This window comes from Mugil cephalus, chromosome 13, assembly GCF_022458985.1.
Source record: "Mugil cephalus isolate CIBA_MC_2020 chromosome 13, CIBA_Mcephalus_1.1, whole genome shotgun sequence".
Classification (NCBI taxonomy): Eukaryota; Metazoa; Chordata; class Actinopteri; order Mugiliformes; family Mugilidae; genus Mugil; species Mugil cephalus.
The window spans coordinates 16,062,387-16,088,142 of NC_061782.1; the positions used below are offsets into that span (position 1 = coordinate 16,062,387).

The following is a 25,756-nucleotide window of genomic DNA, read 5'->3' on the forward strand; positions in this document are numbered from 1 at the left end:
GTTGTCGATCAACCCCGCGTGGCTTTACCCTTTTCATCCACCGATGGATCTGTCTTCATTTGTGTCTGCATACAAAGGTCTGGGTTGCCTTTAAAATCATCCAGAAAGGTCATAGACTTCATAGGCTCCCCTCTGAAGGAGAGAAAGATGGGCGGCCAGGGGAAATACTTTGAATATTGCATCTCAGCATTTAAAAAGCCATGACTATGCATAAGCTCCTACCTGCGTAACGGACCCCAGGGAGAAGCAGCGGACCTCCTAAAGGTTCCTTTTAATGTACTGAGGGGATAACATGCAGAGAGCAGCTCTTCAAACTGTACCTGCAGTTAGGACATGACATTGGGTAATGGAAGTAATCTCTGCTGAATAAGACAGGGCTCACAACAAAAAAAAAGAAAGAATTTTGTCTTGATCAAAGTGGGGATCGCTAAGCATGTTTGTGTTTCAGCGCCACTTGTGGATTCGAACTCAATCCATAGCGGGCCGGCCATGCTGATGCTGCTCAGCGTGGTGTTCGTGGGTTTAGCGGCCTTCTTCATCTACAAGTTCAAGAGGTGCGTTCAGTCACACGAGAGCATACTTGAGCAGAATTCATCTGTAAGTAAAAATAAGTAATTGTCTTATCTGACTCTGCCTTAGGAAAATCCCCTGGATCCACGTTCAGACTGAGGACAGCCATGAGAAGGAACCGGAGGTGATAAGTACGGTCGGACAGAACGACACCATGTCCAAGGTCAAGCTCAGCGAGTTTCCCTCTCAGAAAGAACTCATGGAGAAGGACCTGGAGGCGAGGAACAGAGGTACTCATTAACCACCAGCAACTATATGTCACGTTGTTTTTGAAGCAGAGGTGGAAGAATTATACAGAGCTTTGACTCAAGCACAGTTTAAAAGGTATTTAGCGGAGTCAAAATTTTGCCAAAACGACCTCTTTACTTACACAAAACAGCATTCTGATGTAGATCTCATTGTACGTTTTTAAAAACTTTATGTTCTTTACAGGTTCTAAATAAATTGTATAAAAAGCCCATATTTCTTTGATAAATGTAGCGTGGAAAAGAAAAAATACAATGTAAAATCCAAGGACTACACAACTGTATTTTTAGAGTAGATGTACTTTCTACCACCCCGTAGGTCTTCAACAGGGGATTCTCGCTTTGAATAGCTTAATATTAAATGCCAAATGGTAATAATAATATATAATTATAAATAGCACAAGGCCAAGTTTAATATAGAACACATATAGTAGGTAGGGGGACCCTACCTAATCTCTCCATCAGTTTGAGGGTCCTTGGCCTGAAAAATATTGAAGACCCCCGCTCTACCCCATATAGTTGGAATAATTTGGTTTTCATTCTTGTTTTTATGTTCATTCATATAACTATTATTGTCCCAATCATTTCTTGAGAAGAGCTAAAAATTATTTTATTCCCACATTAAGGGCAACATGCCAGTAACTGATGTCAAAGCTAAACTAAATACTGAAAATTAATATCTGAACTGCTCAGGTCCATTAATACAGGGCTTTAAAGATGCCTGTCACTGTAATAGGCCAACTCTGATTAACGTTTTATTTCCCTGACAATGCATCATCTGAAAACAGTAATTTGGTGTAGAAACAAAATACAATGACATTGTTTCTGTCTCGTTTAAGTGAGTCCCCTAATACATTAAAGTGCAGCCCACGTCTGAGGTGCAGAAGCGTCTTCATCACTGCAGTGTGTCATATATTTTTTTTTCGAACCGCGCGCGTGACAAACACTCCAACGGCTCCAGCATCTGAACGGAAACAAGTTATTTTTGATTGCTATGCTGCATATCCGCTGTAATGTCCTCGAGATGAGACCTATTCAGTCCCTGCAGACCATTTGACAAAAGGAGCATTGCAGTGCTCCTGACACAGACATGTGGGCTGCAGGAATCTTTTCTGGTCACTCAGCACTTTGGCTATTTTTCATTTCTCAGCTGTTTCTGCCTTTTCTTAAGTCTTTGCTGCTCCGAAACAAATCAACTCCTTTTTTGGTTGCTTTTATTTACAAAAGGGCAGAGCAGCATGGGGCCATCGATCTGGGAGTTGCTAGATTAAATTAATTTACAACCTGCTGTTTAAAGGTTTCATTAGTATTCGTCTACTTAGGTTTGACTCTTGTACAGTATATTCAGATTTTCAGATCTGAGTCTGTTGTATTTGTTTCATCTGCTTTACAAGAGCATGATGAAATCCATCATCTGCTACTGCAGGGGTCTGTAGGATTAATATCATCATCCATCTGTAAGCAATATTCTTCATTGATTTATCTATCATGTTGTTTCATCGTTGCTTTGACGTGTGGATTTAACTGCATACACAACACACCCCCTACCAGAGAATAAACATTAACCAGTGTTAATTTAATTAAGGTGTAGGTTCAGTGAGTTTATGTGTCTCCTGCTTAGTTCAAATGGCTTTATGGTCTCTAAGAAGAAAAAGAAGACTCTGTTCATCACCGATAGTCGTCAAAGGGATTCTGGAGCTATTAAGTAAAACCAGTCAGAATTCATGAAGGTTAAAGCAGGATGTGACAGATTAAAATGAAAAATTTAACATTTAGTTAAGAATCCTCGTTTGATTTATGTTATCACTGAATGATTAAAAGGACGGCGCTCATGGGCTTTTTAGAAATTTACAGCTGAAATGAAATCAGGATGAAATAAGCTGTAAAAAGCGATTAGGGAGTCTGTGAGATACGTTGGTGAAGGTGTCAGGTCAATAAGTCAAGAAAACTTAAGCGTCACAAAATCAAACCGCTGAGAGTTACACGAAAAACACCTGGGGAGAATCACAAGTGTTTGAGGGTAGGGGATAAAACAGTGGAACTGTATGACCTGCTCCGCTGGTTAAAGCTTTAAAAACACTTTTACTCAGTGAGAGTTACTCTACAGAAACCTTTGTAATTTACTTTTTTATTTGTGTCAAATCCTTGAAGTGGCTTTAAGTGGCTGGCAGTGTATCAAATGAAACTGGACGCTTTTATTGATGGACCCGAGACCTGAATCTGCAGCTCACGGAGCTTTACAGTTCACAGCTCTCGTAGGGTTCTTTTGAGCCACGGAAAGCAGATGTTTTCACTGAAAACCAAAAACCACAGCGAAACAACCTCCTGCTCAGCACCAAACATCACCTAGGCGGTGTTAGAGACTACATAGGCGGTGAGTGTGGTGTGTTGTGGGTCATTTATCAGCTCAAAAGCTCAATATTTCTCTCAGAAGTTGGTAGAAAATAAAAGCAAACCTAAAAAACGGTCAATATTGAAGTTACCGTAGGTACTGTGCATACTGTGTGCAGAAACACATGAATATATGAATATGAAAGTATGAAAGTAGGTATAAAAGTTTATAACTTTCTTTTGCTTCCCTCAAGATATTGCAGCTTCGGTGGCAATGGACATGAGAAATTAAGTATTTCATTCCTCTACTTAACTGACAAAGGAAAAATGACTAATTGTAAGCAGTGAAAAATACACCACTCCAAGTATGAAATGTGCTAAAATGCAGAGGTGTTAACAGGACAGTGCAGTGTAAGTACTGATCAGGATGTGAGCAGTGTGCTACTGGCACTAGTTTGAACTAAGTCATGTACAGTTTTACACACGGGGACAGCTGATTAATCTGAGAGGTCGTGAGACGATGTTAACGTGACAAGAAAGAAGAAATTCCAATATACAAACCGTTTAAACATTTACTGAACTTTATTTGATGGAGCTGATGAATGAAATGGGATATCATCTGCCCCTATATTATAGTCTTTAACACTCTGAGTATCTTAAATGATTGTATATAATCTTCATCTTAAAAGCAATTAAAACTGTCAAATTTAACGGAAGCATAAAGTAGACTTAAATTAGTTTTAAAATGAGCACATTTCAAGGCTAACATCTCTGTAGTGTGCATCAAAATTACAATTTGCGAGGTAAAATATAACGTGGAATTTAAAATGAAGGTCTCATATCATTTAATCCTCATGGGAGTTTTTGGACTCACGTAAAGACTAGAGTTAGTACCTGAATAAGTATAGTAGCTACATACCACCACTGGCTGCAGTAGCAGGTAGTGGTCGGAAACTGGCTGAAAGGAAAAATCCAACTGGAAAAGGAAATTAATTTTGCTGCAGGTTTGAAGAAATTTAAGTTCTCCGAGTGCGGCTTTGCTGATTTCCATGTTATCACTTACCTTACGAATTGTAATCTTGCTGTACACCACATAGATGTTAGGCTCGAAATTTGTTCATTTCAAAACCAATTTAAATTTCATAAATCATTATTTCTCTTGCAAATCAGTACTGACACAGCCACATCTTTACCTTGATGGATTTACTGCCAGGTTATTAGGTGTATGAACATTAAATGCGCCTCACGCCGCTCTGTACAAATGACTGAGTTTAAGCTGCTGACACAGTTGAGACGCTGAAGTTCCACCTTCGAATAAGCCAGTGTCTCCGCAATCTGAACAACATCTTATCAGCCCTCCATCACCAGCTCAGCCCTGCTCAGATAGGCCACGGTCTCCCAGGGTGACAACAGGCAGCTTTTCAACCAAAGTGCTTGGGGCAATGAATTCGTAAAATCTTGCACAAACCATTTGATCTTCGTGTGAAAAAGATTAGAGAGGACTAGGTTTGACTTTGGGCTGCTTGGTGTTGTTGCCGAGATATCCGCTAATAGCTCAAAGTTCACGGTGGCAAAGCAGTTGACTGCATTTACTGATTTTTAATATTTGTTTTCACGTTTCCAGGAGGAATTGGAAGAAACGTGGAGAGAATTGTTACGAGGGAATTCCCAAACTGTACTAATGTCTAGGGCTCGGTCGCCGAGTAAGTACAAGTTGTTGTGTTTCAATTGTGCTACAATAGCTTGTTGGCATTGTTTTTTTTTTTCTTATTTATTTCACGCTGATAGCTGCAATGGTTCCAAGTCATGTTTTTTATTCGCGTGGATAGATTAAGTATGTGGTGTACTATACTTGATAAGGAACAGTCCACTGAGCCAGACTCCAGGACCTCCAGTTTGAGGGCGGCGAGCTGCCGAAATGAGCTGATACCGAGCACAAAATGTCCAAATAGCATCCAGACTCTCAAGCTCTTTACCACTGCCAACGATCTGACAGTTCTCATATTTTTTTTGGAACAGTCGGATCACGTTTTTACTCACTTTGAAACATCTGGTTTGTCCTTCATTAGGATAATACAGACAGCAAAACTAAAATAAAATACCCCCAAAAACCTTTGAGGATGGTATGTTATAGGGACTGATAGGGAACCCAAAAATACTGATATCATCCAAATAGGAAAAGTACCATTAACAGAGCATGTATAGGCTTTATTGTATGTGATAGATTCAAAAGTCTCACCAAAGGTTTGTCTCTCATCAGCCTCTGAACGGTAATTTTTTTCATTTGGATCATCAGAAACAGACACTTGATGAATGAAAAACTGTAGCGTCAACAGTGAGTGTAGGCACTGGCAATTGTTGCTGTTCAGTGGTTCATGTGTCACTGTAGCGTCTGTATATTGAGAAGATGCACTGCAGGCAAATAACAACTTATTCCGCATTAGGTAAACTTAGCTATATATATGTAGGAGCTTATAAATAGTTGTAAGATTGTGGTATCGTGGCTTTCCAACTGTAATTTTGGCCCGTGGCTAACGTGTCTTCATACCAGCTCATGCGAACTGACCTGGTGGGGAAACGCTCCCAGTTTTGCAATGATGAAATAGATGTGAAAGCAGCCTTAGTTATATTTGTAACCCTAGTTTCTCTGCTGTACTCCTATAGTTGCTGTAGCCTCCTTTGTCTCTGACAAACAACCAATTCCAGGCTAGACATAAAAAGTAACAATACCAGTGCAACAGCCCAGAAATGTTGCCACAACACATTTAAATTTGTATTGCGAGACACAGAGGAAATTAACCTGGAACCGAATAACTTGTGCGTGAACTAATTTGGCAGCGCAACCAACATTAATTTATTTGTAAAAGTCCTGCACTATAGCGTCAATGTCATAAAATGCTTTCTTTCTGTCTCGCAGTACTTGTTGATAACATTTTCCAGCTACTTCAATATTTTCCTCTATCACACAAATTGACCCAGGCTATAAAATCCGTCGAGTGTAACCCTTTTATTTAGTTTGTTTAGTCATTTTCATGTCTCTTCCTTGTAACCCGTGTAGATATTACTGCAACAAACAAGTATTGCTGTGACTCAATTAGAAGTATAATTTATTTATTTGAACTTTTGTTATTGAAGACTACTATTGTAACATTCTTATGTCCACTTTAACTTGCTCCGGATAAACTTTTACCGCCCTGAAACTTGAGGTCCTTGAGTCGTAAATATAATGCGTATGTATAAAAATGTGGAAATCAGAAAGTTGTCTTTTTTTTTTTTTTTTTTTTCCTGTAAGATAATATGGTGCTTTCAATGACTTCTTCTCTCATAACATGAAAGTCTGGCCTTAGTAGAGGAAATAACATCGTGTACATAGAATAAGATGGAATTTCAATCTAAGCACCGGCTTCATCCTACTTTATTGTAAACTCAGCAAGTTGAACCGGCAGCATTGTGTTTCCATGACTTTAAGTCCCACAAGCTATATGTCCTTTTTATTTATTTTTTTTTACAGTAGCATGCCCTAACTATCTGTGATAAAAGACTATATTGGGGTGAGCAAGCACTGTATATATACATATATAAATATATATCATGGTGATTTTAAACTTTACTTGACACATTAAAATAAATTATTAAACACCTCGTCTAATAGTCTAGTTGTGAAATTGCCCAGACATTGTGCATGATATGATCTCTGACATTGTTGCTTTTTGCTCGATTATATGAAAATCGTCTCGTTTTCGACCACATTTCTTACTGTGAACAAATTGCCATTTTGAAACTGTTCAAAAATAAATGTATTTTTATATGGAATTACGCTTTTGAATTATGCGTGCAACCCGTGCAACCGTGTGTGGTCGTGGGATGTGTAAGGTCAGGCAGTGAATGAGAAATGTCTGTGGTGTCGTGACATAAAGTCAAAAGAAAAAAAAAAATGGATGCTATTTTTTTTTTTTTTTGCCACGATCTTATCTGACATACAGGTGCCTTGTAGCCGCCTGTGTATCAGCCCTGGCATAACACTTTTAATGATCCCACGGAGGCTCTGAAATCGGCTTTAATGGGAAGAAGTGTGATAACACCCATCTGAAGATCCCCATCTGACATTTAGACTGAGCTTCATTTTACCTCCATCCCTCAAGTTGCCAGTTACAGACGTTTCTATTTTAAAAAGGACAATTACTATCCTCCTGTCAAGTGATGACAAACATGATTTTTGTAAAGAATAACTAAAAGGTGTTAGTTTGCTCTTTCTGTGTCCTGATTGAGAAAGACAAAAGCCCAGAACGTCAACATGTAAGCGGCATGCGAGGTTGGAGGGCGAAGCTGTGCTGGTTGATCGGTTGAAATGAGTCCTCCTGGCTGGCGGAGCTGCAGCCACCGGGCCCTTGTTCCTACGCTTTGCATTTTGTTTGCCACTTCAACGGCTTCGTATCACACACCAATCTTCATCACTCTAACAGCCATCAACGCCCCGAGAGTCTTATTCTCGCTCCTGCTCTCAGTCTGAATTAACACCAAGGCCTTTCTCTAACTGCCCTGGGATGTTCGGCGGTGCACAATCAAATTGAACGGTGACAATCACTAATGGATGATTCGCTGCAGCCAGACACTGTAATGTAGCACTCAATGAAAGGAAACATGCTCATCAATTTCACACTGTGGCTAACACAATATTGCTGTGGGTTATTGTTGTGGGACATTTTTCATTCAAGGTGATACCCAGGCTGGGAAAATCTTCCTTCTTGATTGCGTGTGTGCGTGTTAGTGTTTGTGTGTTGATTTCCTGGAGAGGGGATAATTAATTTGTTGCTCAGTGGGGGAGCCAAGGAACTAGCCTATTAGAATCACTCCGGGCTACTTGGAGCTTTTCATTGTCCTCTAGCTTGGCCCCATTGTATCATGCAAATTGCTGCACTGAAACTGTGGGCATGCCAAGCAACACTTGTTAAGAGACAAAGAAGAAGAAGGCAGCTAATTCCTCAAACTTGACTGACACGTTCACGTTCGAGGTGGAGCTTTGCCTTTCATGAAGCATTGTGACTGAAAGCAAAAAAACAAAAAACAAAAAAAAAAAAAACATGCTCACTTTATCAACCAGCCACATTGTTTCTGCTTTATTCTGCAACCATGGTTACTTCTGCGAGATATCAAATGAAAAACACTGCAACAACCCACTAAATAATCACATCACTTGTAATGATTGAGTTGTCCAACAGAAAATACGGCAGTTCACATATTTTTTTTTCCCCGCAAAATTTTTAAAGGAGCTTGAAAAAAAAAAAAAAAACTTCTTCATGCAAGTAGGTTTCACAATCATATTCACAAGTTAATAATTACTGGGATCTGACGGGAAATGTAGCCAAATAAATATCAAGCACGAAAATGAAACTTGTGTCAGAGAGTTCGCCTGAAGACCGGTACAACTTTATTTATGCTCCAGGCTCGATCGGAGGTTTGGAGAGAAGAAGTATGGAGAGGCCTCGAGTCAATTTGTCTGTCTGACATATGATGCTGACAACACTTAAAAAGAAAAGTTTGATGAAGAAGAACTTCAGTACTTATCCCAAAGAGACAGCAGCTGACCAAAGCCGTGTGCGTAGGCTGAGCCTTGTTGACAGGAGATACGTCTTCTCTATCTCTGTGTCCCTCGCAGCACAGGAGATGAACAAATCTGCTGCCTTTTGTCCGCCGAGTCCTTGGGGGGGTGGGGTGGGGTGAGGGGGACCTAGAACAAACTCCAGGCTCCTCTGCATTACTGTAAACCGAGGAATCGCCACGTGTAGATGCTGGTATCTTCATGGTAGATAAACAGGCCAGAATAAACAACAAGAGGAACTCGTTTCTTCGTCGACCCTGGCGTAGCTCCAGCGTTGTCCTGCGAGAAGGCACCGCAACCTTCACAGTGAGATCAGTTCAAAGAAAAGATGCGGAACAATTTGCAACTGAGTCAAGGAGTCTCTTAACGACTCGTGGTAAATCTCCATCATCACGTAGACAACCTTGATCCAGTGCCTAATTAAAGCGCAAATGTAGCACTTTAATTAATTTCTCACTGCATCACAACAAGTGTTCGTCCGCTCTGCGGTTGCTGAGAGGAATTATTCATAACATTTACATTTACATTTTGTTTTCTTTATAGAAACCAGAATGTACAAGAAATGCTCCTGGCAACAAAATAAATACGAAGCACAAGTTCAAAAATCACTGCACTGTTCAACGGGCAAATTGACCACACGAGATTGCTTCTGCAATATTAATCAGCCACATTATTTGGGTATATTTCGTGTAAGGGTGGGTTCATTCGTTGTCAATAAAATGACTTATTTGAGTGAACAAGAGGGACTGCCCAGATCCTCATCCGCTGCCTCTACCTATCTAGTAGCATCTTCTGTTCTTATTTCTCTTATGACATATATAACATTTTGAGCGGCGAGGAGACAGCCTTGATGGAATACACAGATCCGGAGCTTGGAGTCCTCCTTCATCTCCTGGATATTGCAAGCTTTCATTTGATGAGCCTCTGGTGATAAGATGTACTGATTGTACAGAGCTTAATGAATCTGCTTCCCTCACTGTCTTACTCTGATAAGCTATTTCCACACTGTTAAATAAAGTAAAGTTCACAAACACAAGTCCAAATACAGAGATAGGAGATTTTTTTTTGTTGTTGTTGTTGTTGGTGGTGGTGGTGGTGGTGGGAGTGGGGGGGGTGTTATTACACATCGGTCCCATACGGCTGTTTGATATTTTCATATTGGAGCAGGCGCAGCTGTAACCAGCTGAGACAAATAACTTTTACTTCTTCCATTATGGATGTACATTATTTACATAAAAAGATCAACGTCCTTGCAAAAATACAAGTATTTCAGTCAAAAATTGTTCCTTTTCAAGAAGCAAGTATAAATCTGTACAGTCTCCTCAGAGGGATTAGGCAGCACAGTGTGAACTGGTCCATCCATGCATGGGTAGCAAAACACTCGAGACCATTCATTGTGACCGTGGTTTCATAGCTTGCTGGAAGTAACTGCCAAAGAAGATGTATTGCTTTCGAGTCGGTCATAGACTCTCAACATTAAAACACACGGGGCGCTTCATCAGAGAGCTTGATGTCTGTGTGAGATGGCAGGTAGCCTGGCAAGGGAGAAGAAAGGAAAGAGACAGAGGAGGAATTTTATGTACCTATTTGCATATGGGTGTATATATTTTTTTATTTTTTATTTTTTTTTGCAGGCAAACACATTTATCTTGGACGGGTCGATTGTTCGGCTACAGGCAGAGGTAAATCAAGAGGAACTTCAGAGATATTTCTTGATGAAAATGCTTTCACACATCTTGCTATGTTTCGGCTACACTAATTATTTCATTGGGTCAAATAATTCACGTAGACATCCTCATCACCTGATCGTGCCTCATGCTAATACATCACCATGGCAAACCCCGGCTGACAAATACATAAATATAGCGCACATAATAATAACTACGGTATCTTGGCAACTCGTGCGACAACAACACAGGGGCAGGAATACTTGCATCAGCACTTAACGTTAAGTGAATATTAAGTATCTCTCCCCTGTCAGAGAGATTCAGCCCGTGGCCACACTTCCTACGGGTTGTGACAACTTAAATATACGGCCTTGCCGTGCAGATGCTTTCGGTTTTATGTGCTGATGCTTGGAGATATTTGTCTGCAATGTCTGCCACAACCCAAACAAAAAGAAGGTAAATTAAACCTTACTTGTGGCATTGAAAAAGTATTCGACTTTAAATCCGAGAATGTGTGTTTCCAAATCGATGTCCCATTTAATATGGGATTAGAACACAGGTCTTCAACAGGGGGTCCGCAACCCCCTAGTGCATCCATGGAGGCATTGCAGGGGGGTCGCAAAATCTTTGGTTGATTAGACATTTTTTTTATATATATATATATATTTATTTATTTAAATACACATCAACATGAATCCAACATATTTTAGTAAAGGGATATCTTAATAATGAATGCAAAACAATAATAATAATGTATATTTATAAATAGCACTAGGCTTAGTTTAATATAGAACACACATAGTAGGTAGTGGGTAGCTACTTAATCAGTTTAGGGTCCTTAGCTTGAAAAATGTTGAAGACCCCTGGAATAGAATACACTGCATATTATGCACAACTAAATATATCTCCCAGAAAAATGCAAACAAAACAAAAACCTCACCAAAAATTTTATCAAAGTGCGTATTTACGTGGGAAACTAGCGTTGGGAAGACAGGAAATGCTAAAAGTTTCAAGCAGTTTATCTTTGTGACTTTATTCTGCATTTTTTTGTTTGTATTTGAATGTTAAAATTAGCAACACAAATGACAAACATGTTGTTGTACTTCACTTTAGTTACTGGTGAACAGTTAGTGCAGGATGTGATTACTATTACCCAGCGTACATTCAGTAAACTGAAATATAGGGTGATGCAAATCTGATACAGGAAGTACCACTGACACAAGCATTGATGACTGTGGATTATCAGGTACAATGAGGAAATTGTTCTAGGAAATAGGTGAGTTGCCTAAAGGTAATTTGTTTTTTATTTCAGCACAAAAAAGGGAAGACGTGTGTGTAGTATTTTATGACAAGTCAACATTTTAGCCACCGTGGAAATTTGTGCCGCTGTGGTGAATTATATGCTGCTACTCATTTAACGAGGGATTGGAGGAAAGCAACAAGAAGAGCATGAACGGCAGCAATGGCAACATTATTCTAACTAAGTATTCTAACTGAAAACGCTTTACGGCCCCAATGACACATCTGACCAGTCGCTCACAGAAGCACATTCATCTCCCTGTACAGGCACCAGGAGCGACCTGGCGTTCAGTGTCTTGCTCAAGGACGCTTCAGCGTGTGGTCTGCGTGTCACACGGGATCAAACCGATAACCCGCTCTACCTGCTGAGCCACAGTCGCTTGTTACATCCTTGTACACGTCACATTTTTCATTTTTTCAGGTCTATGTTTACTTTCAACATTTGTACAGAAATATTTAACCTTTAACCTGTCAGTTTGCGTCAGGGAAACTCTGCGACTCTCCTCTACGTGTGTCTATGAGTTCTCTATATGTACGTATCATGAAGAATGTCAAGCCCATCAGTGCGACTGACGGGAGCATGATGACTGCAGTGCTGCAGTGGTCCCTGTCACTGCTGCCCACCAGGGAAGCCAGGCTCCAGCCGTGCGTATACTATGATATACTACACTATGTTTGAGCTTTGAGTAATGTATACGTACTGTCTTGTTTTTGTTTTTTTCAGAAACAAACAAGCTATTTCTAAGCTTTATTCTGCATAAATTAATAAAGACAGTTAATGGTGTGTTGTGTGGATTATAATGTAAAAGGGGAAACTTCCTGGAAAGATGCATTTTCTAAATGTCTTTTTTCAAATTCCTGTTACCACAAAATAAATGAATTCCATTCTATCAGGTCAGTAATAATGCAGCTGCAATGAAAGTACAGTGCACTGTCATTTTCTCCGCTGGAAGTTAGCTTCCTAGCAGCCCTACATTGTTGACATGCAGCCAACGCGTTCCAAAAGTATTCCAAACGACATTCATTGAGCAACATGAGCTGGAAAATATGAAGCCCAACAAGACACTGGAGCTTTAAGGCAGAAACAGGCACATATACCTCTGCTTTTTGTGTCCAGCTGTACATCCACATGATCAAGTGAGGTCAGCTTGTCCCCCTCAGGGTTTGGGACGGCTATGGAGGTCACTGTCGGGATGACCTCCTGTTCTTTGTCGGGCTGCTCCGCTGTGTACGTGTTCATGCCCGGGATCTTCCTGCAGGTCATGCGGAGTGGGAGAAAAAAAAGAAAAAGAAAAAAAAAAGGTTTTAAAGAAAAAAAAAACAGTTAATGGAAACCTTGCTTTCTATCAGGCCTGTTTCGCTAATGCTCTCACTAAGCATAATGTGTCACACACTATTTTTAACTGTTAAGGATGGGAGAGGATTGCTTGAAAGCCAGAAACTGGGGCATTCTGCATTCCGTTGGGCATCGCTCTCTCACTTTCATATTGTTCACCTCAGTTTTCAATCAATTTTTCATCCCCTCCGATGCATCCCCAATTCCGCTTAAAACTAACATCTCGCATTTCTAATTTCAGAGTCCTCCCCCCGTGGTTTTGTGCTGCAGCTGCCGCTGTGGCAGTAGAGGGAGCTTAAGAAGCCCGGCGTTGGCTTCTTAATGTAGTAATTAGCGCTCTGAAAGTTCAACTTGTGTAATGTTTTACTTTATGATGAGTCAAATTCCACAAACTACAGAGGGAACTGAGCGGTTCCCCCGGTGACTGGCACGGGATTACCTGCAGCAGGGGATGCTATTTACTGTACGCCCCTCACTGTATAATATATGTTGTCTCAGGACTTATCTGCTCAACCTTTCCTGCCACTCTGCGGAGAATGCCTCACCTTGAATGGCTGTGTTTAGCATTTCCGAAAGGTCAAGCCTCACATTGTCAGATAGATGAATATTGATAACAGCAGGACTCTGACACCCATTCAGCACTCTGGGAGAATTGATTAGACTGTCATTGCCTGTAATATTCTGCAGATTGAGACAGAGGGGAATTGTCTTATTCCTCGAGCTATTATTGTGCCGTGGACAAACCATAACTCAGAGTTATATGGAGTCTTCACACTTCGGGAAAGTTTTCAGCTCTTCAGGTGCTTGCTTATAGATGATGGCGAATAAGCGACTCTAGACATAGTGGAGCTGCGCAAACAAACACACACACAAAAAGCAAAATTGCACCGATTATAAACCAGCGTACCGTACCTCTTGAATTTATATATCACAAAGACGGCCAAGCCCACGAGCACGACCGACACGAGCATGATGACTGCAGTGCTGCTGTGGCCGCCGTCGCTGCTGTCCACCAGAGGAGCTTTGAAGGAGAAACGTTAAATAAAGGAGTGAGCATGGAAGCTAAACGAGGACAAATGTATATTTCTATCTTAAATTCGGGTGAATTATTTAACAATCCCGTTAAATATCTATGGGGAATTTGAGCACCGGGGCCGAGAAAAGCTGACGTCTAAGCAAAACACCGATCGACCGGGCTGCCATTTGCTCAGCCAGGCGCGCCTCGGACTCACCTGGAGACAGCCGAGTGGCGTACACGTTCACCTGCACCCCCGGCCGGAGCGTAAACTGGATGAGGTCTTGGTTCAGAGCACTTAGCAGAACCTGAGAAAGCTATCAGGGGGAGTGACGGAGCAGAGAAGACTCTGTTAGCAGCAGCTGTACACCAATATTCTTCCACAGTCATCAATATTTCAGCCGCAGTCATTTCGTCCGGCGGCCTGAATTATGGATCGGGATTTTTGCTTCTTTCTGAGGAGGAGCAAATGTTGACGTGACGCACAGAGAGTCAAACCCGCTGCACACTGACATCTTTAATGGCGACCGGGACCCTCTCAGGTAAAAGGTCGTTCTGCTCATTCTGTGGCAGTGACATTTAAAAAAAAATAATCATCTTTCCCCCGTTTCTTTCACAACGGGGGATTTTTTTTCCACCTATAATCCTTTGTGTGCCTCTTTTTTTATTTGATTTTTGAGTGAGTTTAGTGACTTAAAAGTTTGGCGAGCCAACATTACTGGAAATCAAAGTATGTTCTAATAACATAAAATTACTGTTTTAATTTTTCTCCCCGAAGCGCCTCCAGTTCCCTTGCTTTTCACACCTTGATGAAGCAGTCATTTAACAAGAGACCAGAATGCCTTCCCATTGCCCATTTGAGTCCTTAGCCATGCCTCACTAATTCCATCTCCCTCTTTCTAAAATCTTTCCACTGGTTAAAATTAGACCGCTCTACACAGTATGAATAATTACTTTTTGTTCTAGTGGCATATCAGGGTCAGTAAATCTATTACACATTTTAATAAGCTGCTCCTCGCATACACGGAACGCGTGCACATGTGTACGTGCGGGCACACACTCAGTTAATGCCTCCTAGTGCTGCAAGTCATTCACTGGAGATGAGAACAGTGAACTGAAGATTTATTACCCTATTGTCTGTGAGGTTCTGCCAGGTAATCAGACAGGCTTTAGATAAATACATCTCTTTAATTCCCAATCCCGGCCGCCTGCCCCAGTTTGTCTCCTTTCTCGATGGTGCCAATTATATGATGCATCAATGTAATTAAATACCTATTAACTTTGTTCAAGACCGACTGTGAGCCGGCAAGATTATGTTTACTCGTGATACCTCACGGCCCCCTCCGTTATGACAAATAAATTAGCTTGTATGGTTCCAAAAGAAAAAAGAAAAAGAAAGAAAATGTTCTTTTTATTGTTTTGTTTGCCTGTCTGACGGCTTTCCGTAACGCGATAAGAGATCAACTTCCAGCTTCATGAACATAATAATGCAGGTAATAATTCTGGCTTGAAAGTTTTTGTCATGCGCAAGTCTCTAAACTTCTAAAAAAAAGGTGGCAGCGAGTGTGGTGACACCTTCCGAGATGCTTTGTGCTGTTTCAAAGCTCTGACAGATGCTGGTTCTGTGCTTTTTCACGGGATGACATTGCCCTCTAGTGGTGATGCAATGCATTACTCTTCAGGAGAAATTGAAAAGGGGGAGTTGTAATCTTCTGTGAGACAATGAGTGCGACCATTTGGTGGAAAGGGAAACACACATAAATGAAGCTAGCGCAGCATTATTAAACTACGAATATAGTTAAATTAGGAAACGGCTCTGAATGACTTTGCAGACTCCTACTACTGTGGGGAGCAGAGCTAAAGGTGTGGAGCGTCATATGATGAGGTGGATCCTATGCTACAGTGTGCGATGCATGCTAATAACACTATAGAAAACACATCACTCTTGTTTCCACTTAATGGACCACACCAGAGTCTGTGCATGTTTTAGCCCAATTACCACAAAAAAAAATGCACAGTCCTCATTACTGCTGACCTTTCCCGAGCCATAACACTGCATTTTTCCTTCCCACCACGCAGCCAGTGGCATCCATTCATTTCACCGCGGTATGAAAATACATCTGCAGAGACTTTAAACTTGGCTGACTTAGGTAATCCATCACAATGAGCATTGTGTCCGCATTTATTTCTGTCAAAGTTAACCTTATTGTTGCACGGCGATGGAGTGCAGACTTTCCGAATCAAGCCGCACTTAAAAGCGTGTTACTCTTGCGGCGATAATGTAGCTCTGACAAAAATAAACGCAGACATTGTGCTCATTGTGATGTATAGCCGCGACGGAGCGCCGTGCCTGAACAAGTTGATTTTCGTACCTAGGTTAAATTAAATGGAAATGATGGCTCTCCGCTGAAGGTGGGAAAATGAATTCAAGTGTGATAATGCAAAAGATGTGTGATTTCTGTGGAGGATCTGTGGCTGAAATAAATAAACCGGGCCAGGGAACAGTAGTCAGTCGTCTGAGGAAGGACTGGAGGTGTCTGTGGGCGTATTGTCTATATTTATTCTAATATAATTACAGTGCTCAGATATTTTAAGTAGAGTGGACACTTACAGAGGCAGTTCAGTTACAGTAAGGTGTTGCACTAAAATATAGGAAAACATAACGTAATAAAACTGATAAAATCTATGCTATCGATGTCCTGCTGTAAAAACTATAACTTTTTATAGACTTTTTGTCCTTTAACATGATACTACAATACTATAAAATAGTGGAATAAATAAACTACTATGCTGTGTACGTGCCTATAATGGGCTACAAACTACATATATCACTGACAATCTGGATAAATCTTGCATTGTGTTCACTTAGAAGTATTAATAGAAATGAGAGAGTGACATGCAACCTTGTGGAAGAGAAACAAGATAAAACATGTTCCCTTTTAAACACAACAATGGAGCTTAAACTGATACCTCACCACTGTGACACTCTAAAGTAAAGGTTGTATTCTCCAGGGAGGCTCCCTCTAGAGGCACACTCTTAACTTCCTCAGCCTGCCTTTTTTTTTTTTTTTTTTTTTTTTTTACCCACACAAACAATCCACTTTGTGCTGAGCATCTGTCAGACGCCATTAAAATGACAGACGGTACCTGGTGCAGGTGCACCCACTTCTCATCCACGGCTCTTTCTCCCGACCTCTTCTCGGGCACGATGAAAACCTCCGCGGTGGTGGGCAGACCTGGAAGCACTGTGACCAGGAGCTGGTCCTCGCTGATTCCCGTGACCTTTTAATAACGGCAACAACAAAGCCTCATTAAAAAGGTTTTCTAATTGACACTGTTTGAGGTGATATTCCACCTGAAACGGGATCCTTGGGGGTCGGACCTATTAATGAGTAAATACTTTCTGCTCTCTGCTTCATGTATCATTTGCCTAAGTACCAGTCACTGTCGAGATATAATGCATGGATCAAGTGAAACATGCAAGTTCAATTTGACAGTCCTTGGTAAAGGCCAGGGCTTTTAGTGCATTTATGCCGTAACCAGAGGTCTGCTGTCAGTTTCCTGGTGTAAACCACGGTAATATCTGACAAGACAGAAGGTCAAAGTGAGTGTTTCATACTGAGGGCTACTGTAGGATATATATAGAGCTTGGTATCCAGGTCTTTTACATAACCTGCTGCTTTTCTGTCATCCCTCAGTGTCTGAAAGGGAAAACCAGACAAACTTAACCACACTTACCTTTGCTCAAGGTCTCGGCGTTCTATCTACCGCTATTACTTCTTTTACAGGGGAAACAAAAGTACTTTTACTGTCCTTTGTTTTCGACGAGTTTAGGTCGAGAGCATGCGCTGGTAATACTGATGCGTCATGCCAGCTTAGAGAATTTACCAACTAATTACAGAGAAAGCGAGGTTAAAGACACTGCAAGTAGCGGAGTGAAACATTTGACAAGTGCGAACACGCATACATTACGAACGCAACTCGGCAGAGAATGGAAACGTTATTGGCTTAATAGACAGAGATCCAAGTTTTCCTCTTCACGCTCGTGCGAAGCCGCTAATTGCCGGAATGTAAATTAAGTCTCCCGCAGTTCATTTCCATTCGCGTCATAAAACGAGCAGCCACGGCGCTGACCTGAACCATGGAGCTCCTCACAACTCTGCCGATGTCCTCCCTCCACTCGGACACGCCGGGGTTCAGCCCGTCCAGGTTGGAGGAAAAGGCCAAAACATGCGACCAGAAATAATCTGAAAGACAGAGAGACGAAAGGGCTCGGTCTCAGTTTGTGATATAGAATCTCCTTGTAGTATAATCCCCTGGAGGGAGAAAATAATAATCTTCCTGACTCCTGGCTGAAAGTGACCGAGAGGAGCAGACACATTTTCTGTCTCAAAGTTTCCTGCATTTTTATCCCGCAAACTTCACACTTGACTTTGCAGATGTGTCGCCCTGAGAATGCATCATTACCTACTGATACATTCTCAGCTTGTTTCTCAGGTCCTTTTAGACAAGACAGCTGGACATCCCATGATAAAATGTATTGATCTCACACTATTGGCAGAAAGGAAATGAACTGCTGCTCGCTGGAGACCTGCTTTGCTGCAAATTCCTTAATCAGCAACTAGCAAAAGAAAGTCTGCGACTCTTGATGTATGGCCTTTATTTATTTATCCTTGTGCAGTGTCTATGTGGGTTCCTCCTCAAATAAGATGTAGCAAATGTGCTTTTGGTTGAACATTTCCCTGTAAGAGCATTGACTTGCAGGTGTCGGATACATCTATTACAAAGACAAATGTGTCTTAACTGTTTATGAAAATACGGGTGCCAACATCACGCAGCAACTGCTTGTAATTTGGACAGACTTTTCTATAAAGACAACCAAGCTGAGCTTTAAGTTTCATTCCTCATCTGGGAAATAATAGTTTGATGTTACAAAAAAAATAGAAGAGCATGTGATGTGTCAGAGAGCAGTGGATCAAATAAGTGAACCTTATCTGTTAAAAGTCATAAAGTTTTGACAGGTTGACTGCCAATTTCAAAAGACATAATTCCACGTTTCTTACCTTAACTGGATCTTTGCTAAGGAGCCGAATTACACGAATAAAATTCAAATAAATTTCCTGAACATACCATAAACTGCCATCTTCATTTGGTCCTGATGAACGGTGCTGCCGACCGAAGCCTGAACAGTGACGGTGTGACTTCCCTCCTTGGAGAACGCGAAGGACATTGTCCCATCGAGGGTCACGACAGGCTGAAAGGCCGAAGGAGGCGTGAGATAAGGATGTAACTTTCTGCTACACGTCATGTTACTCCATAGAAGGATAGCACAGTGCAGAATGATAAAAAAAAAAGATAATGCTCACCTCTGTTTTATTATCGAACCACCAGTAATAAGTGACTGTTCCCACATTACTGGGCCGTAGCACCGTTGTGAGGTTTACTGCTTTGTTCTTAACGACCACTGACGGAGCCGAGAGCTGAACCTGCTCCAGCTGACCTTTACGGAGAAGAAAACACACACTAGAAAAGTCAAATGCAATGATTCCCAAAATCTCAGCCGTAGCCACGTATTCAGTCATATTACAAACACAGCCGTGCCAACACATCGGTCGCCTGGAAGCTGATTGCAGCACAGGAGTGGACCGACAAGTGTGTGTGTGTGTGTGTGTGGCTCTCTTGATCCTTTTTGAGGCCATGAAAATGTCGCCATAGAAATCCATTATAATGAGCCGGATTCAGGCTGACCACCGCACTCTTCCACTGTCAGTGAGGAGACAACAAATATCTGCCTTTAGTCCGCCTGCGTGGGACGAGTGACGCTCCAAACTTTGGACGGAGGTTCTCTCCGCGCCTAACGAGCCAATTTAAAAGCCGAGGAAAAATCCGTGAGTGTATTTGCTCAAGAGTTTTGCATTTTTCTTGCTTAAGCCTCACGAGTGGAAGTGTTTTGACCGGTTGGAAGGCTGCTGGATCTTATACGGTCGGTGATTAAAGGACTGTTGCTTTCAGTGGAGTCATTTCTTGATATTAGCCACACTGAAGTCAGTCCGGAACGAATTCACCTTATTATGTGGCAGGAAACATGCGCTGTCAGCTTGTGTAAACCGTCTGACACTAAGTTCTCGCTTTAAAGCCAAGGGATATTACGCGATTGGATGTGTTTGAGCAACAGCTTATGAAGAACCGGTTACTTGTCGTGACTCACAGGAGACATGGAGATAGAGCACCACCCTGTCAAAGCCCAGGGCGTTGCTCGCCGTCGCAGAGACTTGATAGATGCCGACTCTGCTGTAGATGTGCTTGACCCCGTCGTCGATGGAGCTTATGTTTACGTACGATATGGCCGTTCCGTCGCCAAAGTCCACGTTGATGCTCGTCGTGGAGCCGAGACCCTGCAAGCGGGAGACAAAACGCTGTCACTCGCGCTGCAACCTAAGCCGTTACTCAGCGTCTCCGCTGACATGTAACAGGGTGCATTTTCCATAACATCTACAAGAAGGAGGCCGTGTTGCCAATCACGTCACTCCGTATTTTTGTCTGTCGCGCCGCCGTTCCTGACAGCGTCCCCATTTACAGTGCACTCGAGGAAAGGAAGCACCGCTCCACGATGCACACTGTGAGCTTCTTTGTTCAAGTGAAGTCAGCACCTCTTCCAGAAACACCAAGAAGGTGACATTCCTCCCCAACGTCGCCACCAGTGTGCCCTCGCTGGCGAAGAGCTGGAGGCCCCTGGGAGGCCGACTGGGACACTTCTGTCGCCTGGGGCTGTACTTCAACAGACTTCCCTCGGTGCAGTTGTTTGACAAAGCCCTGCGATATCTGGAATTCATTAAAGCAGAGAACTGCATGAGTGCAAGAGCAGACGCACGCAGCACACGCCACCGAGAGGAAGGCGCTCATAAAATATAGACAGCAGAGCTTCCTCTAGTTTGCCATGCCCACCAGCTATCCGCAAATGTCTTACTAATGCACTATTTTTAATTGAAATCGGTGGTCACACCTTATTATTACTTAAATAAAAACTATTGTTGCGTTTTTGTTAGTTTGCACTTGCTGTTGCTGTCTAGGTCTGGAGCAGTTCTCGGTATGGGATGCTCATTAGCGAGGAGCTGAGCCCTGCGCAGCCACTTAAGGTGAAGCTCAGATAATTTGTGATTGCGACAAAATGCAGTTCGCTGCCAACTTCTTGTTTCACTTTTTTCTTTTTTTTTTTGCGGATGTGACCGCAGCACTAGCAACCGAACGGACTGAAATCAAAGTTGACACCGAAGGCTCAGAATCCCCTTTTTGTGCTCTCGTTCTTTATTCAGCCAATAACTGACTAAATCTTTTATCTTAACATCTTGTGCTGCATAATATTGAGCGAAAGCACCGAAAATCTGCCGCACATCAATTCATAATCTCACCTGTGACTCTCCTGCTCAACACAAATTTGTGGATTTATTCGCCAAATGAATGAATGTACAAGTGGGACACTGCTGGTTGAGAATGGCTGTTTTTTAAAATTGTGCATGCATGATATTCATCCACTCTGAAGATTCCTTCCTTGCGCAGTGCCTGGTATGCAAGCTACAGCTGTCACACAGAATAGAAGGCTATTTTCAATACAGATGAGAGGGCTGAGCTTAAAGGCAACCGAGGACATTGTGAATCCGCTGCGAACGAGTCAGGTGTACCCTGTGGTGTTGAGGAAGCTGTCCCCGGTGATGCAGTCTCCGGTTGATGCTGATGGAACGAACCAGAAAGCTGGAGTGCAGCTCCCATCAAACTGCCTCTCAAACCCGTAGTCACTGTTTCAGAGGGGAACAACACACAGCGGTGGGTTGCCAAGGTTATTTATCATTTACTGAACATCTCAAATAGATGTACTCAGCACAAATAAAATAAGTAAGTGGACATCTACGAGAAACCGAAAGGCCGTGGGCTAGAGTAAAAGCAGCTCGAGAATATCTGAGGTTTGATGTTTCATGTATCAGAATTCTGCAGGAGAGAGAAAAAAAAGCATTGTTTTTTGTTTTGACTGTAATTATATCTCTGCAAAGTCAGGTGGAACTGTCATATTTCTTTTGATCATAATCAGGGAAACAAAAACCCCAGGAGCCAGAAGTCTTTTATTAATAAAGTGGTGTTAAGCTGGTAACGCGTTGGTCGGTGCTGTTCAATCAGCAGCGGTGAGATAAGAGAGATAAAAGAAAGCCTGAGACAGACTGAAGTGGTTTAGAAGTATTAAAGCGAGACTTGCTAGACATGGAGGAGAACCTTATAATAGTGCCCAGAGTGAACCACTAGTGTCGTCTCATCTCATCTTCTGCTACCGCTTATCCTCACTGGGGTCGCGGGGGTTGCTGGAGCCTATCCCAGCTGTCGTCGGGGGGGAGGGAGGCGGGGCACCACTAGTGTTGTTCATTATGTAAATCTATTCAAGTACACTTAATGCAGCAGTGTACAGATACCACAGGTTTGATAGTGAGGGCCAGGATTTAATATTTTCCTTATCTCCCATCAGTTTGAGCGTGATGTATCACATGACGGTGGCGTGCTTTAGATGACTGATTGCAAGGAAACTGAAGTTCATTAAAAATGACTGTGTGCCAGATGTGTTATAAATCTCCTCTGAATACAAGAGGACGACAAACACATTAGCGTCCGGGAAATCATCCGCCCTGACAAAACAACTGATGGGACCACTTTAAAGATAAGTTACGTAAAATAACTGAAACAGGAATATAAAGTTGTGAATTATAAAACATAACTCTTGAAACACTTTTCTTGTTGTGCCTTAGGTTTGCTCCACAGACTCTGCCTCTGGAGATTGATTGTGCAATTGGATTTAATGAAGTGAAAAGCGTATAGCTGCAGAGAAGGGAACTCACCACTCAAAATCTGCCTCTGTGCACGGGCAGGAGTCTGACATCTGGGGAATATACTGATCTCTGGCCTTGACACACTGAACATTCGCTTTCAGTTTTTGGAAGATTCTCTTCATTCCCATGATGCACACTTCGCCCTGTGATCAATAATGCATCATAAACATTTCAGAGGCCCTTCTTCTTCTTTTCTTTTTAACATGTGCGCGATGATCCACTGGAGCTTAATCAACCACTGACTCTTTGTTGTCGTGAGACGCAACGATCCGCTCACCTCGTTGTGTAGCTGCCACGTCAGATAGTCTTCAGATGTGCACCGGCGTTGGAAAATGGAACGGAAGTCAATCTTGACGAGCTGCCACTCAGACCGATGACTGAAGTGACCGAATATCCTGCGAAGACAGGTCGCGAAAAACAAGGCAGAAGACATTCAGTATGTGGGGCACATTGAATAATAATAAAAAAAAGATGTTTTGGTGACGACCGTTTCTAACGCGTGTTCTTCTGCGGGGGAGTAATTTCCGCCGCTGCGTTTTTGGGATAACGAATCCCTTTCAACGCCACAATAAGTTTTAATCAGGTCGGCAGTCATTAACAAACTGGAAGCGCGTCACGTCTTTATGGTTCATCCATATCTTACGTCATTACAAGGGTGTCCTCTCCAGGCTCCCCTAACACTCCGTCAACATAGAGCGGAGAGGAGGTGAAGCTATATTTGTCCCAGTTTCTGCCTTCATCAAAACTCAGCCTGAGGGAGAGAACAACGGTTAGATCACAGACAGACCGGCCCCAAATAGAGCTGAATTCAGTGAGAAAAAGCCTCAACAGGAAAGCAGCCTCCTTGTTTTGATGATTGAATGCGGTCTCTAAAAAGATGTGCTACATCCTTGGAGAACCTTACCAAATGTGCCTAATTGGCAGAGGTGTGTGTCGGATGGCCACCAGAGATCCTCCTTGGTTCAGGAAAAACACACTGTACTCTTCTTGGAAAACCTGCAGACACAACCGGCTTCACTTTGTCACAGGGAGGTATTTGAGCATTCACGGGTGCAAATGTGGGGAGAGAGCGCGGGAGCTCACACGCGCACGGCAAATAAAACCAAAGCACTAAAAAAAAAAAAAAAAAGCCTAATGTTGCTCTCTTTGTTGACATTTTGAGTGGTGAGCCGATGGCAGGAATGTGGGAGCTCCCTTTGATTTATTTGTTTTAAAGATCAGAGATGCACAAAGTTTGCTGTCAAACCTCTCGTTTTTTTTTTCTATTTTTTTTTATTTCTTTGCGAATGTGACTGCGGCACCGACAACTGGTAGGCGATAAATGAAAGTCGGCACCAAACGCTCAGATTCCTGGTTGTGCTCTGTCGTATTTTATTCAGATAATGCCCGACTAAAGTCATTTATTTTTGAAATTTTGTTCTGTATTATATTGAGTGAAAGTTCAAAGGAAAGAGAGGATTTGGCGGAAAGGTTTTAAAGAAAAACATAATCACTCTCAGGGGAAAGAAATGCACCCAGACAGTTCCTGCAGACGCTGCTGTCTCACGGTTAACGTACTGTACCTCTCTCCAGGTGTTTCCGGCGTCTGAGGTGATGAAGATACTGACGTTGGAACTGCTCAGCTCAGGTCCAACCACACCTGAATGCAAATTCAAAGAGAGCATTTTAAACCTTGATCACTTTAAGTTGCTCAAACAGATACACATCAGTCCCTGTTTTCGTTTTAATTTGAAATTGAATTCCTCCCATAGAAGCACCCAGGAACAGATGTGCAGGAAAGATTTCATTTTGTGTTTGTTGTCAGTTGAGAAAAAAAAAAGGGGATATGATCAAACACCAGGAGCCAGGCACAGAATAAACAACAGTGTGTGGATGTGCAAATTGAAGTGCAACTCAGATAATCTCCTCACCCGACGCTATTATAATTCCCGGAGCGGAATCTTTGCTGACAATGTTTCCCGAGGTGTAAGGATTCTCCGAGACACGGAGGTGCAGATGCAACGAACAGTGAGGCTGCGAAACACAGAGGAGATTCGTTCGCTCAGAGAGTCAGAATGTGAAAATGAAAAGTTTGATACTGACCTGGTTTGTGGAGAATAACAAACCATCGCAGTAACTGCTTGGAATTAATTGTGAAGCTGCCCCGATTTGACTTGACTAATGTTTTATTATTAATTACAAAAAAAAAAAAAAGTCTGATCTTTGGACAGAAAATGGTGAATCACATGGATGGTTGATCAATTGATTTAGATCTGATTGACTGAGGTTCACATAATTAACATATTATAACAAACTTTGAGTAGATTTTTAGAATAACATCCTGACTGTCATTTCCCCTCTATTTAAGTTTCGATTAGGAGGGTGTAAAAATGTCATTTTCAGCTGGAGTTTTTTTTTTTTTTTTTTTTTAAACTTCACTCTGGTCTGGTCAAAATGATGAAGGATGCATTTTCAAAATTCTCCAATGATGCTCTCATTCATAGAGGTTGGTCATTTTGACCTTAAGAGTTTCCCAGCTGTTGCTGATTAAATTTGGATGTTTCTTTTTTTTTTCAGGTGGAGCTTTCCCTGAGTTAAGCTAAATTGCTGCTCACAGCTTCCAGCTTCTCAATTTGTTTGTCATATATATTGCAGCAAAGTGAATTTATTTGGGGTTTGGGCTGTTGAAATAAAATAAATGGGTGAAGAAAACCTCAGCCGCAGCTCTGGCCCAAACTAATTTAACCCACGAAGGGTGACTTTAACCGGATGCTCAGTGGAGAAGTATCCCTCTGTGTGTGTGTGTGTGTGTGTGTGTTTTAAATTAGTAGGTTGGTCTGAGGCAGCG

At 42.0% G+C, this 25,756-nt stretch overlaps 2 protein-coding genes across 2 annotated transcripts in view; one reads left to right on the forward strand and one right to left on the reverse strand.

The window, feature by feature from the left end:
• Positions 1-6,959, forward strand: part of sorcs3b (sortilin related VPS10 domain containing receptor 3b) — a 44,873-nt gene extending 37,914 nt beyond the window's left edge. The window contains exons 25-27 of the mRNA XM_047603313.1: positions 449-554; positions 640-800; positions 4,771-6,959. Coding sequence (XP_047459269.1) covers positions 449-554; positions 640-800; positions 4,771-4,835 — 332 coding nt within the window. The 3' untranslated portion in view covers positions 4,836-6,959. The remainder of the gene's footprint in view (positions 1-448; positions 555-639; positions 801-4,770) is intronic.
• A 1,289-nt stretch (positions 6,960-8,248) lies between these two features.
• Positions 8,249-25,756, reverse strand: part of LOC125018895 (VPS10 domain-containing receptor SorCS1-like) — a 41,758-nt gene continuing 24,250 nt past the window's right edge. The window contains exons 11-27 of the mRNA XM_047603312.1: positions 24,840-24,942; positions 24,492-24,568; positions 23,834-23,925; positions 23,573-23,680; positions 23,207-23,324; positions 22,939-23,072; positions 21,742-21,855; positions 20,713-20,884; positions 20,271-20,457; positions 19,429-19,562; positions 19,193-19,316; positions 18,197-18,309; positions 17,210-17,344; positions 14,280-14,379; positions 13,960-14,068; positions 12,810-12,964; positions 8,249-10,280 (exon numbers count right to left, since the gene is read on the reverse strand). Of these exons, the coding sequence (XP_047459268.1) occupies positions 10,222-10,280; positions 12,810-12,964; positions 13,960-14,068; positions 14,280-14,379; positions 17,210-17,344; positions 18,197-18,309; positions 19,193-19,316; positions 19,429-19,562; positions 20,271-20,457; positions 20,713-20,884; positions 21,742-21,855; positions 22,939-23,072; positions 23,207-23,324; positions 23,573-23,680; positions 23,834-23,925; positions 24,492-24,568; positions 24,840-24,942 (2,034 nt within the window). The 3' untranslated portion in view covers positions 8,249-10,221. The remainder of the gene's footprint in view (positions 10,281-12,809; positions 12,965-13,959; positions 14,069-14,279; positions 14,380-17,209; positions 17,345-18,196; positions 18,310-19,192; positions 19,317-19,428; positions 19,563-20,270; positions 20,458-20,712; positions 20,885-21,741; positions 21,856-22,938; positions 23,073-23,206; positions 23,325-23,572; positions 23,681-23,833; positions 23,926-24,491; positions 24,569-24,839; positions 24,943-25,756) is intronic.